The following is a 16,288-nucleotide window of genomic DNA, read 5'->3' as shown; positions in this document are numbered from 1 at the left end:
TCTCCAAACTTCTGGTCAACAAACACCATCCACTCTGACATCTTAAGTCCATCTTTTTATTCATTTCATTGTCACAAACATTCCCTGAATTCAAAACAAATGGCTTTTTGTACAATTTGTGAACTTTGTGTAGGTTTTCTACAAAATACACAGTACATTAATATACTGCCACTCTAAAATGATAGAAAAGTTGGTCGGTCTTCCACTGTTCCATCCGTGTATTGAAGGAAGGAAGAACACTCATTCACTCACACACTAACCTGCAGTCTGACTCCAGTACAAAGAAGAGTGGCAGTCACGTGATCACACACAGGGGTCACTTTTGTGTTCTGCCCTGCATTAATTACTCGTTTCCCCTTTGAATGCACCTAATTTAATCCCCAACCAGACTCCACAGAAGCCGGATAATCCCACGTTTGTCGGAGTAAAACATACAGAGGACTAAACAGGACCGGGAATCCAGGAGATGGTCTTTCAAATCAGTACATATATACAACCGGCCACAGAGCTAAAGGGTCTAAGAGGAGTTGTGTGTTCACAGCTACTGAAAATTTGAAAGCCAAGCAGGATTCTGGATGCTGAAAGAAGGTTCTGCACAGAGGGTTGGATTTGGAAATGATCAACTTCTGAGAAAAAAAAAATACTTAGAAGAAAGCTATGCACAAGAGGAATCCAAGTTAAGGAACATTAGAGTGGTACACTCCAAAAACGACCTAAATCTGAGCATAAAAAGCAACAAAGCAGCAAATGTCTTTGTCCTTAATGTCCCGTCTGACACCAGTAAGTCCATCTTATGCCAGTCATGGCAGGTTACTACTGTTGTTGTCGAAGAAGTGGATACTGTAGAAATACTGTGCAACCTGTGCTCCACATTAGTACAGATGAGTCCTGCAAGTGTTCTGGAGCTCAACTGGGCCACTTTGTCCTCTCAGCCAGTTAGAACAGTACTGCCCTCACAGTACAGGTGACTACACAGTGCTCACGTTAAAGGGCAGCAACTGAGGGATACTTCAGATTTAAAAAAAATTAAAAGCTGGCTCATCGTGCCAAAGGATCTAGAATCATAAATATAAATGACAGAAACGCCTTCAGTGGCTTCATTATCAAGAGGTATAATAAGTAAAGACAGCCACACTGGGCTAAGAGAAAACGCCGGAAACATGCACATTTCTCTGCTTCCTTAGGCCGGCCCAGACTCTGTTTCCTTTACAAAACGGGTGAAATGTTTGTGTAAAGTGCAGGGATCGACTCCACCGGACTCTTCAGGAAAGAGGTTGAAAGGCTGTTCCACTGTGAGCTTTGTTAAGGTCCTGAGTTCTTAGCTCCCATCCACGGGTCGGATGGAATCTTGCTCAGAGCTTTCCACAGGTGAGGAACTGTCTGGGTCAGGCGGGTGTGGGGAGTGGTCCAAACCTGCACCTGAGCTGCAGTCCACACAACCCTAGAAGACCCAGAAGGAAAAGGTTGATCCTGTGATCATGTGACCACAAAAATCCATTTGACTGTTCTTTCCTGGTACCTGCATGTCTATTTCCTGAGGAATGGTGTGACGCTGCATCCATGGATGGACGTCTGCCAGCTCCTCTTTCTGCTCCTGACTAAACCAGGGCTGGAGAGGCTGAAGCACTCGAAGCTTTTCTTTGTCTTCTGCTAAAACCAGACTCTGATCCCTGTGGAAAAAGCCAAAGGAGCTTCTTTACAAGTCACAAAAACTCCACTTATTTATTTTCTTTTGTTGTAGTTGTTGTTTTTCAGTTTTAAATTGTTTTTTATTCCTGAACAGTTGTTTGTTTTTGTTTTTGGTGTGAACTTCACTAGTTATTTCTGTATTTTGGAAAAAAAAATTGTAATGTTTTTTTTTACAGTTTTGCAGACCGCATGTTTTTTACACTTTTGCAGCTGTATTTATTTAATATTTAATATTTATTTCTTTATTTAATAAGAATCTCATTTTTGATAATAATTTTTCATAATAATTTTAGTAATATTTTTAATTATTTAATATAAAGGTCATTTGTGATGTCCTTTATTGATGTTATATTATATAGATTATTTCTGAATGTCGTGTTGCTGCCACAGATAAATGAAATTTCCCCATTGTGGGATTAATAAAGTCATCTATCTATCTATCTTAGAATATTAGGAGTTTACTTAATATTGTTGACAAAACCTACAAACACTTACGAGTGTTTACATGCTGAAAATGTACTTTTTTTTTTTACCCGACTATTTTTTTCGCAAATGTTTGGACATGTTCCATAATACACCTGGTTTTAATCTGAAAAAAAACAAAAGTTAAGATTCTAAGGAAAAAATATAACTTAACTTAAGTTGTCTGTCTTAAAGATGTCTGTTTTCTTTGTATATTTATTCACCCCCTTTAGTAGACAGTAAGGATTCTACCAAATACTGTGAATTATTAACCTCTGAGTAGCAAAAAAAAAAAAAAAACTATTTATATATGAATGAATGCTGCAAGTGTGTACCTGCTGCGTATCTGGTACGTCATCATGACTCGCTCCGGTGTGTTTTGGATCATGCTCCACAGGGGGTTCTCCACTGGGGTGTCGAAGCTGTGTTGGTGCTCTGGCGGCGTTTCCTGGCTCTTGCGAGCTTTCCGTGACGTCTCTGATGAATCGTTGCTGGCAAAGTACTTGCTGCTGTTGGTGCTGCCTGTAAGTCAATGACAAGTCGGCGTCACCTTCTTCTATTGTGTTGAGCTGCAACACCCCTGCCTTAATTTAAGTCAAACATGAACCCTCGCTGACCCTGAGATCCTCCGGTCTTCTAACCATTCCAGCTGTAAAAACCAAAACCTACGGAGAGGCATCTTTTCAGCACTATGGCCCTCGTTTATGGAACAGTCTGCCAGAGGACCTCAGGGTTGCAGAGAGCATAGTTGCTTTTTTTCCCCCCAAGACCCATCTTTTTAACCTGGCTTTTAGATAATTCTTACTACTTTTATTATTTATTTATCTATTTTATCTTGTTTTATGAATGTACACAAGATTATTACTGATTTATTTTAATCTACCTTATTTCAATGTTTTATGGTTTGTTGCTTTTATCAGTATGTTTACTTTTTATTTTTATTTTTGTTTCCGGTGCTTCCTCAGTTGGATCCTCTCCCTCTGGGTCGGCGGCTGTTCAGCCGCTGCAGGGGACCAGCATCACCACTTCGCTGTGGTGAGGCTGGTGATGCTGCATTAAAGCTGGCCATGCGGTTATTGGCAGAGAGGGAGGTTCCAATATTATTAGCATTTAAAATAACAAACATTTTGTTTTCATGCTCAGCCTGTTTCTCATTGTCTATCCCCATCAGCTAGGGGGTGGGAGGTGTGAAAATTTCATGCTTGTTTTTGTGGGGTTTTTTTGTTTTGTTTTAATGTAAAGCACTTTCTGTTATGCTTTTATAGGAAAGGTGCTATATAAATAAAGTTTGATTTGATTTAATTATTATTTTGAAAGTATGGTTTGATATCAATATTTAAATACTTCCAGTGTAAAGCAATATTTGAAAGTTACAGCATTTAAAAAAATAAAATGTAATTCCCATTGTGTTCAGGGTTTCATAAACCATAGTGTGTGTGGGTGGGTGTGTGTGTGTGTGCCCCACACACACACAAGATGAGTAAGTCTGTAAGTACCAGTGTGTGAGGTGGAGGTTCCATTGGAGCCTGATCCAGATCCCAGTGATCCACCAGACTCCCCTGAACCAGAGCCAGAGGCATTGGAACCAGTTCCTGACCTGGCATCCTCCTGAAGCAGGAGGTCAAGCAACTCACTGGATGTTGACTGGGAATCCTGGTTTCCAGACTCACTGGGAGCATCAGCCTGTCCAAGACATTAGTGAACAAACCTCAAATTCACATTAAGAGGACAGTGTTGTTTGAAGTCATAAAGGGGACGGCTGGAAGGCAGCATTAGTCTCACCTCATTGGGATTTTCATGGAGGCTTTCAGAGTGGTTGAGTCCAGTGCTGCTCTGGCCCTCACTTTGTTTGGGAAGCTCCTCCTGCAGCAGGTTAAGCTGTAAAGGGGAGCTTGAGCGAGAGCTGGAGAATAAAGCCGGATGCCCAGCTGCCTCCTCCTCTTCTCCAGCGGAGGAGCAAGCTCTCGGTGAGCAAATAAAAGATCTGGGGGAGGTCTGTGCATTGGGGCAAGGCTGAGGCTGGAAACTTGTAGTAAAAGATAAAGGAGCACCGCCAGGAACAAAGCCTGCCATGCCCACAGATGCTTGGGGTATTGCAGTGGGATTGGCAGGCAGGTACATTGGGGGGAAACCTGGAGTGATGGTTGGATAGTTGGGCAGAATGACTGCCATGACAGGAGCCATGTACGGATTAAAGTTTTGGGCTGACTGCAGGTTGTCAAAGTTCTGAACATTCTGCAGGTTCTGAAGAGGCACCATCTGGACGGGTTGGATACCTGCTTGGCTCTGAGCAGACTGCATGATGTTATAGTTGTAGCTGAACTGGCCAGCAGACATGACAGGAGTCGCTCCTGGCGGCTGCTGTGATCTGTGCAGCTCCTCAGAAAGGTATGGCAACTGGGGTGGGGATGTTTGGCTGTTGGCCACACCCATCTGGGGCTGTGTGGACTCGGACGAGGGCCAGGAAGAGTCGGGAGCACGACGAGGCGGAGAAGCATGGGAAGCAGGGCTTCCTGAAGAACCCTGGGCTTTGGGTCGCTTGTGTCTGGGCTTTCCTCTTAGAGAACGATTCCAACCTCCAGCACTGAGTGGACGCAGATATCCTTCTGCAATGGGACAAAACATAGATTTAATCGCATTTAAAGATGCTGTCATTTCCTTTAACTGCAGTCGGCGGATTTTATTGGGAGGAATATGCACTCACCTGGCTGGTGGGACTGAGCCATTGAACTGTTGTCCCCCTGCAGGTACGCGCTGTAAGGACTCTGAAGGATGCGATGGCGGAACCGGTCCACATAATCTTGCTCCTCCTTCTGAGTGTGAGCAGACAGGACCTCTTTGGTGAGCCCTAAAAACCTCCGCTCCTCAGCGGCGGGGCTCGGTGCCGGACGGACAGGGGTTGCGGCAGCATCAGCAGGCTCGCTGCCCATTGGAGCATCTTCCAGTGCTGTGGCTTCTGTGAGGAAACAGGGCAAAGAATTGCTTCATAAAGAGAAAAAAGTCAGTCTTAAAAACTGCAGAGCGAGTGTGATTAAAGATCTGCTAAATAAACATTTTATAAACTGAGATAAAGTTCACTTTAATGATGCAACTTACCAGAGGTACACATTTTAAACATATCAGCAACAGTATAGGTAAATAAGGTATATCTGAGCAGCTCCCATGATCAGGTACGCTGAGGCAAGTATAATCAAATACCTGACTCAGGCTGAGGCACATGGACGATGGTGCTGCTGTATGAACATTGGCTAGTGACTGAGACATCACTCATCGCCTTAGTGGACATGGTGATGTCTGTCAGAGGTGCCCCGACAACAGCTGCAGTTGCAGGGCCCACTGACACCTCACTGTCCAACACAACCACTGGAAAGTGAGGTGAAACAGAGTTAAGGGAGGTCAAAGTTACGTTTCAGGGAAGCTCTGAGGCGAACGCTTTCTTACCGTGGGAGCTGGACTGAGATTTGTCAGTGCCTCCCAGGGGCTTGTCATCTTCTGAGGTAGATGATGAGGAAGAGGAGGTGGCCAAGGAATGAGAGTCACTCTTCCGCTTTAGGACTGAAGTTGTACAGCCCTCCAAATATCTGAATCATCCAAAGACCCCAAAGTAAAATAATGCAGATTTATAGTCACAAAAAATGGGATGTTTCAAAAATGGTGCCAACACAAACCTAAAGATGTTGTCCACGCAGTTGATTTGCTGATAAGAGGGAATGTGGGTTGGCTTCCTGCTCTCGCCGTTATTTCTGCCCTTAGGGTTAGAGGCTGAGGGAGGCTGTGCGGCTGGAGAAACAAAAAGCAAGTTTAGTCATTATTCAATTAATTTTGGGGGAACACATATACTGAGAACTCCTGTACCTGTGGCAAGTTTGCCACGATGAGCCACTTTCTGACAGGAATCCCTGTAGGCATGCTGGCCCCAACTTTTGACTCGGTTTACATCGGCACAGATTTGCAGCAAGGTCATCTGTAATCATAAAAAATAAAAACACCACTCATCAGCATATTCGCTTCAGCGTTTGAGCCACTGAATGCAGCCGACTGGTGTCTCACCGGCTGCTGGTGCGAGTCCTCCCAAAGGTTGCCGTTGCTGTCGCTTGAGGAAGCAACGCTGATGTAGTGCTCATGAGAACCGTTACTGCCCAAACTACCATAACCGCTGGAGCCATTGTTGTGAACCGGCTGTGGAGGAGAGACACAAACAAGTGAAGCTGGAAAACATAAAAAAATACATGAAAAGAGGTAAAACATCCACAAGAGTCAACAACTTTGAAGAATTTAGACCAGGGGTGTCCAAACCTTTCGCAAAAAGGGCCAGATTTGGTGTGGTGAAAATGTGTGAGGGCCAACCATTCGGCCAGCATTCATTGAACTCTTGTACTTATATTAAATCCAAATGAACAATTTAATTATTATTATTATTATTTTTGCAATGACATACTTATCAGCTCTTCACATAGAACAGAAAAAAAAAACATTAAATCTGGGTTGAAATGAAATTTCACTCACTGTACTTTTCGCTATAAAATACTGACTGTAAACTTCAAAATGTAATTTATGTGAACAGGAAAATAACTCAAATTGTTATCTTATTTTGATCAGAGAACAAATTAATCTATTCTTCTCGTTTTGGCTCGTAAGGTCAAGTATTCACAGTTTGTTGCCACAAGCTTACAATGGCTAAAAGATGTAATTTAGCCAATCAAGAAGTCGTAGCTCTTACACAGTGCTGGGGGGCCGGTGGAAATTTGAACGGGGGCCAAATTTGGCCCCCATGGCTGGACTTTGGACATTCCTGATTTAGACCATCCCAAGGTGTCGAATGTTTTGAAAATACATTAATAAAACATTTCTGATGCAAAACGCATTGATAATGACACCAAACTGAGGGGCTACCTGAAGGAAAAGCTTGTAGATCTTTGCTTGAAGGTCTTTTATCTCTTCATGAGAAACTGGAACTTCATTCTTTGTCTGAGCAGCAAAAACATCCTCGTTCACAGGACTCCTGCAAAAAATATGTTACACTTTTAGGACCACTAAGACAAAAGTGCTTTTCTCCCCCCAAAACACAAATCTTTTAATACTTACGTCCGGACTTTGTGGCGTCCGATAATAAAGGCAACCTTGCGGCTCCATGGGTTAATAAAACTGGACCAGCTAGTGTCCAAGGTGATGTAGTCTCCATTCTGACAACGCATCCGGACCGGGGAGTGCTCAAAGGGATGCTGGCCAGCATACTTTAGAACTGTGTAGGACAAAGAGGGAGGAAAGGTATAAATACAGGGCCACAGCGAAAGCTTTAGTCAGCCTAAAACTGGACAACTTTTTGTCATGCAGCAAAAAAAAAAGAAGAAAAAAAAAGGCTGGCGTTTTTGTTCAACTAATTTAGCTGGTGAGCCACATTAGCTCAATACTCATTGTTCTTTCATCTGCAGACTGTTCTTTTTGAAAGAGGAGCGAGATTTAAAGACGTTCCTCCCCGCTCACTCACCTTTCCTGTGCATGGACAGCATGAGGGGACGGTCCTCTGGGTGGATGGAAGTCAGCAAAGATGTGCCAATCAGATCCTGAGGAAGGTACCCAAGCAGCGGCACAGCCCTGTGGACGGCCGTCACGTCAGCTTGTTCAGCAGATGTAACGCTTAATCAAAGTCCAAAGAAAACAGTCACTGTCCTCCTGTTTGCACTCATACTGACCTTTCATCCACTTCCAAGAATACGCAGCCAGGGGAGTGTGTTGTAGTGAAAATGCGTTTGTCCATTGGGATTCGAGGCGCTGCAATAAAGAAAGGATTCAGGAGACCAGAGCATAAAAGTACACAGCAGAGGTAAACCTCGTTTTCAGTCAAAGAGCACACACGTTGATATTAAAATAAAAATAGCTGGGTTCAGGAGGATCATACCTTCATATCCAGAGATGATGCGCTCAGCTAGCGCCAAGCAACATGGCTCCTCGTCTTCCCCGCCGTTTGCTGCTCCCTGCACCTTCAGCTGGTAAGGTGTGACCCGAAACGGATTGTAACGCATCTCGCCCTCACGGTCCTTCCCGCCTCTAAAGCATTTTCATGTTGTTTTAACAGGGAAAGAGGTGACAAATCAATAAAATGTTTAAAAAAATGACTAATCTCTGATTAGGTTCTGTAAAATCTGTAAACCCTTCTAAATGTCAAGTTCTGCATGGTAGATGAAAAACAAAAACGTAAAAATATATATTTTCAAACAACATAACTGATATTAAATAAAAAAGGACTAAATAAGGAGCAGCTAAACACAAAAAATCAATTTCTTTTTTAGTAAAAATTAAACTAAATTAACTTAAATTAAAGATGAAACATTGGAGATAATATCTGAATGTTAGTATAAAATATAAAAACTGACCTTATTCTGCAAAAGAAGGACTTGACTTGAGCACAGTCAAACAGAACTCCAGCTAAAGAGGAAAGAGCAGAGATTTTTGTGTCACTCTTTGTTCTTTTGCTAAGATTGTGTAATAAAACACTACTTTGATGAATAAAATTGTTATTTCACAGTTTCACTGAGAAAAGGCTTTGACATCTAAAGCTCACTTTCCCCTTAAACTAAACATTACTTGAAAAGAAGTGTGGAGAAAAGAAAGATATAAACTGCAAATGGTCAAACGTTTTGGTCAAATTCAGCCCACTGGAGCATTTCTTTGTCAGCGGAACGACTTATTGACTCACCAAACATTAGGGATGGGTATCGTTAAGGTTTTAACGGTACTACTACTCTTAATGATACTGCTTATCGATCCGGTATTTTAACGATACTCTTATTGATACTTTTTGAAGACGAAAAATAAATAAATACCAAATAATAACAAAGTGTTTTATTTCTTTCTTATAAAACATTATTTTTTTTAACAAAACATTTTACTTTATACATGATAATGTTACAATACAAACCTGGAATGCACATGGATGTGCTAGACCAGGGGTCGCTAACCTGCACCTCTCAAAGAGCCATTTGGATCCGTTTCCCACTGAGAGGAAAGCCCGGGGAGCGGCAACACTAGATGTGTTAGAAAAAATGTTTTTGCCGATATATCACGATAGTTCATTTGGCCATACTTGGATTGATTCCAAATGCTGTCAGGATATTTATTTATTTATTTAATCTTGTTATTTTTATTCTTTATGAGGGTGATGTTTCCTTTGATCTTTTGTCCATTTTCCACAACCTTGAAAGGACTTTTCCGTCTGTCAAACACCCAGAGTTAAGATGAATGAGATGATGGAAACATATTCACTTTGATGCAGACTCCTGTCTATATCTTTTTTCTTCTTTAAATCCAGTAAATTCAATAAATTGCATTAATTTTATGGATGACAACTGTTTTTTTTATTAGGAAGCAGCTGTTAGTTTGTTGAGAGTTTGGAATCATAAGCGGTGAGTCTAAGCCCCGCCCCCGCCTCTCTACCTGTTCGTTGTTTTCCCCCATGTGCAACCCCCCCCCTCCAGCGTGTTCTACACACACAGAGCAACATACGGTCATTATAGCAGCAAGGTGACTGGCATAGTAAGGGCACCCTGATGCAAATTTAAATAATTTTACGCAGAAATCGGTGGTTTTATTATAGGGGATAAAAGTTTTTTTTAGGGTGCTCATGTGTCCCCTACGAGATCGACACTGACTGTCTTTCTAGAAAAACTTTCCATCCCATGACAGACTGGTCGGCGTTCACAGCTGCAGACACGCCCCCTCCACGTGCTCACGCTGCTCTCTTCCTCCTGCCAATCTGAGAACATGATAGTTATTTTACTTAACCAGAGAGAGCCGCAGCACGGGGAAGAAAGAGCCGCATTTTGCACCGTTTAGCTTTTCCGCCAAAGTATAGCTTTGGTAGGGTTCCTGTGTGCGCGCGCCGCATACTGTCTGAACAACAGCCCCGCCCCCCTGTGCACACAAATAGCCAGATAGACCTCTATTCAGCGAGAATAGCAAAATTAATATCATCATTAATTAACAGACAACTGACTGACTTGGTGAGTTAAATATGCCAGATAACGTTTATATCTTATGGGACACACAAAAAAAGCGACTTCTCCAGTACCGATAGCCGAACCGTTGAGGTCAGATCTTAACGATACTGCGGTCTTGAAGAATGTTGCCCCGGGGCTCGTTCAATACCGGGGCTCGGTACCCATCCCTACAAAACATTCTAACAAAAAAGTCAGAAAAAGAAAATCTGTAAAAACTAAACTCCCTTAAAAGGCATACCAGTGTGTGAGTTGCTCCATGGGGGCAAATGTGGCTGCGCCGTGTGCGAGTAGAAAACATTCACATCCTGGTGGAAGAGCAGCTCCACAAACTTGGCAGATTCCAGAAACTTCCTCTTGCAGCACAGGATGCTGGGAGCCTGCTCTGATGCATAAAGCACGTGGCCACTGGACAGCGAGAACACCACGATGAAGGAATCCTGCGCAGAAACAAGAGAAGAGGAATGGATGAGCGCACAAAGCTGTAAACCCACACGCCTGCCGGGGCGACAAACGTTGTGAAACACTGTTGACAGGGTAACAACACAAGGTCAGAGGGGAAATTAGCTTTTAAAGTACAAAGAAGGAGAGCAGGAATCAGATCTTGAGAGCTTTGCGTCTACATGTTGTTATTTTTTGTGTGCGTTTGTGCATACCGTGTTTTTGAGGGTGTGCTCAGAGGTGACTCTTTCCAGCTCTTCCAGAGTGCAGAGTGTGGCATCCTTCTGGTCATCCTGTCCATTTCGCATGAGTAGTTTGTAGTATTCACTGTTAGCTACAAGTAGAAAAAAAAAAAAACATCTTAGCAACCAAGATAATTCAATAAGGACTCATAAAAGTTATCTTAGAGATCTAATCAGCAAAAATCACCTTGTACTTGCTTGACACAGTTGAGTGCATAATGCAAGGCTTCCACAGTGCTGACTTTGATGCGGCTGCGTTTGTCCACCGGAAGCCTCTTCTTCATCTCAGCCACCGTCACCATCACCTCTCGGTGGGCTTGCCCTTTGTCTCCATCTGCATGCTCACTGTGAAAAAAATAAAAATAGAAGTACAAGGAACAAGACTTAAAAATTCAAGGGAGATTTTTAGCAATTGTATGGGCTGTGCATTGGCAATAAGATATGGACTGCATTACATCCCAAGACTTAAAAAAAATATGTGTTAATACTAATACACCTTTCACATCAACCAAATACATTTTATTTAACTATCAGAACATTATGCACTGCAAGTATATCTCATATACTTTTACCAAAGAAAAATTCTTTTTTAGATAAACAATGAAACATATTTTCAACACTAAACGTTTCCACATCAAAATATGTTTTAGAATATATAAAAAAAATAAAACTTCAGTGTGCTTCTACCGGTAAAGTTCTTTTGGTATGGTTACGGAAATAAAGTGCGATTTATTTCTAACACTGCCTAGATGTACTTTAGGAATTTAGCAGGACTTCTGGATTAAATAACAGAAAAACCAGTAAACAATCTCCATCATCTCCATCAACTATTAGTTGGGGGTTTACGTGAAACACAGAAGTAAGTTGCTGAGCTAAATTTTTGCTTAAAATGGTTTTAGCAGCATTTGAAATCAACACCAGTATTTCCAAATAAAATCTTGCGATATTTTATAGAATAGATTTTTTTCCTACACTCAAATATATTTTATTTACTGATGCATCATAGTTGCTATTCATCATTGTACCAAAACTTGTTGGTAACTCAGAAGCTTGGGGGAATTTTTTTATTTTCTCTTTTTTTTTGTTAAAGTTTTTTTTTTTTTGGGGGGGGGGGTAACCAGTGTGTGGAGCTTAGGCACGGGATTTGCCAATTTATCACTAAAGTAATAAAAAGAAGTTTCGTAATGTCTAATATCTATTTCATTATTAAAGCAATACATCTGCCTGCTATGTTTACCTTTGATAAACACGCTTTTCTGCTTTTCTCTTTTACATAAAAAACACCTCATCAGGTAGTACTTTGGCATTAAAATGTGACAAAATGTAAAAATAATAAACAAAGAAGTATAAAGTAATTACCCTTAAAATAATTGTACAACACAGAACTACAGCTGTTAATGTGGCAGGGTGTATTTAAAGAGAATACTTAGTAGTTATCATCAAAAGGTCATTTCACGTCTATGTAAGAAAGCATTAAAAATGTTAAGATCTTAAAATAATTTTAAAAATATTCTAGGATATTCACAGAAGCCCAAATTTAAGGGAACCTTAGTGCTGGTCAGTACAACACAAATGTCTGTCTTTCAAATATTGACCTCATTAATTCTTAACAGTAATATGAAAGCATAGCGGTACCTCTTTGAAGAAGCCACAGTGGATCCTGCAGCACTTCCAGGGCTGTGATTGGCAGAAGAGGATAGATCATGAGAACCACTCGTCATCTCCTCGTCTTCCTGCCCCAGTTCTCCTCCCGAGGCTCCACTCTCCTCTCCCCTGAGGTGCTCAGGATGAGCCCGCCCATCCTGGTCCACTGATGCTTCATTCTCCTCCCCTAAACCCTCTGATGTGGTTGACAGAAAAGCAGACTTCTCTCCATCCAGACCACTGTCACCCCCTGGCATCACCGCACTTTGATCGCACATTAATGGTATTTTGTCCAGATAGAGTTGCACTCGGGGGTCTTCATGTGTTCAGAGAGTGGAATAAGTTCCATGTGGTGTCTTCAGTCAGTTGGTGATAAATCCTGGATGCACTGTCAAACGAAAGAAATGATAAGGATTTGAATTGAAATCGTTTTGAAGAATTCATTAATTTATAACATAACTGAGATCAAAAAGCAATTCATTCATTTTTTTCTTAGAAATGTAACGGCTGGCTGCATGTGGAAAGATGATTTGCGGTGTCTCCTCAAAGCTAGTAAGTACGGTTTTAAACCCAGCTGAGTCTAAACTGTGGTTTTTCAGGTTCTCCAGCTTCCACCTGCAGCCCAAAAGTCATGTTCCATAGCTTTGAAACATTGTGCTGTTGGAGCTAGTGTGTGTCCGGTGGTTGTCTGTCTCTGCATGTGGCTCTATGCTGCACTGGCAACCTGTTCAGAATGAAGCCAAACCTCGGGTCCAGCAACCATGTGACTTTACATAAGGTGAAGCAGGTATGGATGGACGCATACCTTTTTAGGTTTAGGGTTGAAATTAATTTAAGGAAGTTTGAGCTGCATTAAAATACTCGTGTTTTTTGAAAACATGAATAAAAAGGACACATTGCAATAAAAATCATTATACGTGTGGCAGTAAAGGTATTGTTCATGCATGTTAAAAAAAAAAAAGGTTTGGTTCTCAATAAGAGCGTAACGATTAATTCTATTCCAAATGTGTTTTATTTGTGTAATATATTATCATATACATGGATGCGTTTTACTAAAAAAGGCTTAAAAATAGTATGGTATAGGCCCTTTAAATTTGTCATAGGTTGTTTTTTTTTTTTTTTAAATATAAATAGTTTTAAAAAAGAAGGTCCTAAAATTAAAGTTGGTACTACAAAAACTGGCTGCTTAACATTTTAAAAACTACTGTCATCACATTGTCTTGCACCACATTGTAACAGTCACTTCTTTCTGAAGTAATTTCAAGACACTTCTCTGCTAAAGCTTGATGTACGGTAATATAGATATCATTTCTCAAGTTGCTTTAAGAGCTGGACAAACAAACACAAGGGGATTTATTACATTTCTGTTGATTTTTTATTTTATTTGAACAAACATGAATATTTATTTTTGCTATTTAACACTTTTTTCTCGCCTATCAACCTCTTTCTTAGCATTTCTTTTATACTACCGTCTGCTGCAGTGCGAATGGTATTTCTTTAAAAGTAAATGACTAAGTTAGGGAGTGTCTAGATCCACCCACGACTACAAAGTGGGAGTGGAAACCCATGGCTGTCCTCGTGTGTTTCATCACGTGATTACAATAGACCTGGCAAAAACAAAATACACCCAAAGTCCTGTTTTTTCTCAAGACCAGTTTAAGTGTTTTCATCTGGAGCGTAATAAACCATCAAGCAATAATGCTAATGTGAACAGGAAAAATTCAAAGCTCTGACAACTGTCACATCGACAGGACAGATAGTGAAACCAATGAACATAACTCAAAGTATTTATCATGTTGTCACTCCAGCATTACATAATCTTAAGTCAGAGTGTGACGATGTGCACTTAGACAAAATATTTGGCTTGTGTTGACACAAAAACCCACAAAAAGTACTTTTGGTCCTCTGATATTTATTTATGCAGTACAAAAACAGGCAGTTTTTCTTCACCATTCTCAAGAGATTGAGCTCTTCCTGCCGTCATATGTTCCTTTTAGAGGTACATATATGCATTTTTATAACAAGTCAATGCAAAACTGTATGCTGCAAGCTTTAAAAGAAATAGAATAAGAAAATAGAATGTAATATAAAAAAAAGAACAGCAAAAAAAAACTTACACAGCATCTGCTACAAGCTACTACATAATTTAGTAGAGGAAGTCAATAAACAGAATTAAAAGACTTTATAGCTTTTTCCCCAAACTGAAATAAACAGCCATCAGACATGTGTAACAATGCCAGAACAGTATTTGCAGAATTTACTCCTGCAGTATTCAAACTTTAAAGTCCCATTACCATCAACTTTTGATCTATGGTAGAAGTGTTCGCAGTGGTCTTTTAAATGTGATTGTGCCATTTGTAGGCAAAACGAAATAAAAACGTGTCGTTTTTTTAGACGGAGTTTTCAGCAGAGCAGCAGGAGTGGAGTATGTCTTCCCTCATTTCCCATCATCCCTTTGTTTACACTCTCTCCCACTAGCTTACAGCCCCTAGCACCTACATCACAGCTACAGGCTTTTTCCAACCGCATATTTTCAGGTGCTCCTAAATCACAACGATTTGAATAAAGAAATCCTCAGAAATAAAACTTTAAGCTTAATTTTATTTATTTATGTCCTTCGTCATGGGAAAAATGCCACAATCTTCATTAGAGTGGCATAATAGTAATCTTTCAAATAAGCTATCAAATGACTAACTTAAAAAAAAAACATATTTCACCTGTTTTAAGTAGAATCAGCTTGATCTTGATAACATCAGATCTTCTTTTAGTTGTTTAAATTAAAGTAAGTTAATTTATTTATAGCAACCCTTCAATTATAACTATTTAAAAAAATAGCCTACATAGAACAATGTGCAAAAGCAGACTAGACACCAGATGTTCAATGGAGGTCAGCATAAAAAACATACAGACACCGATGCCCAGTTTATATGATGTAATCGAAAAGAGGAGGAAAAAAAATCCACTCTCAGCAGCCTACAACCGGTAACGGCTGAAAACAACTCTGACACGCATTTGACGGGGCACAAATCCCTCCCACTATGAACCCACTAACCCCCTTTAAACACAAAACACTTGGCCCTGAGCGTGCGACACAACACGTACTAATAATCATCGAGGCAAAAACCTGATTTTGTTTACAAAAAGAATCGCACGTCAATGCAACATTAATCTGCAAGGAGGAAAAAAAGACACGCCCCCTCCCTTCCCTCCGTACATAAATTAATAAAATATTATTTACAAATTGTATTTAGTTAGCCTAGGTTGATACAAGATGATGCAAAAGTACAGTGGGACACAAACTCTGGAACATTTCCAGCTTTGGTTATGTTCTGCTATTTCTGCTAGCTTGACTGGTTTAGCCGCCGTTTACTTGTTTCGGCAGACATAATGTTACTAAGCTAATAATATATATTAACATCACCAACCAACGACACTTGTTCAGAATTGATTTACTGTGTACATTATAATAGCAAGACTGGGTTAGCGGTAAAGTTTAAAACAGCAAGCTTGAACTTGTTTTGTTTATTATAGTCAATGCCACCTCGCTAACAACACGGGGTTAGGTGTCAGCTAGCTCGTGGAGTTAGCAAGAGACACTTGAAAATATAGTTTCTGGGGTTAATATATTTACCTTTTTCGGTCCAATTCGATCTGAGCTTCAAAATACAACAATTCCACAAAACGACGTCCCGGATAGAATCAAAACATTAAATGCTTTTAAGTTTCCCCAGAGAAAACGTCATCCATTCCGAATCGCTTGACACATTCGTGCAACGTGAGTTTGGCATCGCGTTAACTCCGCCCAGTCTACGCTAA

At 40.6% G+C, this 16,288-nt stretch overlaps 1 protein-coding gene across 2 annotated transcripts; it reads right to left on the bottom strand.

Annotated features, from left to right (window-relative positions):
* Window positions 1–42: 42 nt before the first annotated feature.
* Window positions 43–16,276, bottom strand: LOC101159817 (period circadian protein homolog 3). 2 transcript variants are annotated; one of them, XM_004069155.4, is made up of 22 exons: window positions 16,104–16,276; window positions 12,464–12,860; window positions 11,016–11,173; window positions 10,802–10,920; window positions 10,387–10,585; window positions 8,526–8,577; window positions 8,051–8,199; window positions 7,845–7,923; window positions 7,640–7,746; window positions 7,237–7,393; window positions 7,045–7,153; window positions 6,202–6,330; window positions 6,007–6,115; window positions 5,820–5,931; window positions 5,593–5,732; window positions 5,350–5,514; window positions 4,856–5,107; window positions 3,934–4,757; window positions 3,648–3,834; window positions 2,487–2,673; window positions 1,520–1,670; window positions 43–1,441 (listed from the first exon to the last, which is right to left on the bottom strand). In XM_004069155.4, exons 2-22 carry the CDS (start codon window positions 12,748–12,750, stop codon window positions 1,319–1,321), a joined length of 3,795 nt encoding a protein of 1,264 aa, XP_004069203.1. In that variant the 5' UTR covers window positions 12,751–12,860; window positions 16,104–16,276; the 3' UTR covers window positions 43–1,318. The 2 variants fall into 2 exon arrangements, with proteins under 2 accessions (XP_004069203.1, XP_020559187.1); XM_020703528.1 differs by lacking the exons at window positions 10,387–10,585; window positions 10,802–10,920; window positions 11,016–11,173; window positions 12,464–12,860; window positions 16,104–16,276 and adding an exon at window positions 9,071–9,098 and having other exon boundaries at window positions 1,048–1,441.
* Window positions 16,277–16,288: the final 12 nt, after the last annotated feature.

The sequence above is a fragment of the Oryzias latipes genome, chromosome 5 (assembly GCF_002234675.1).
Source record: "Oryzias latipes chromosome 5, ASM223467v1".
NCBI classification, from domain to species: domain Eukaryota; kingdom Metazoa; phylum Chordata; class Actinopteri; order Beloniformes; family Adrianichthyidae; genus Oryzias; species Oryzias latipes.
This window is presented reverse-complemented; position numbering and strand designations above follow the sequence as displayed.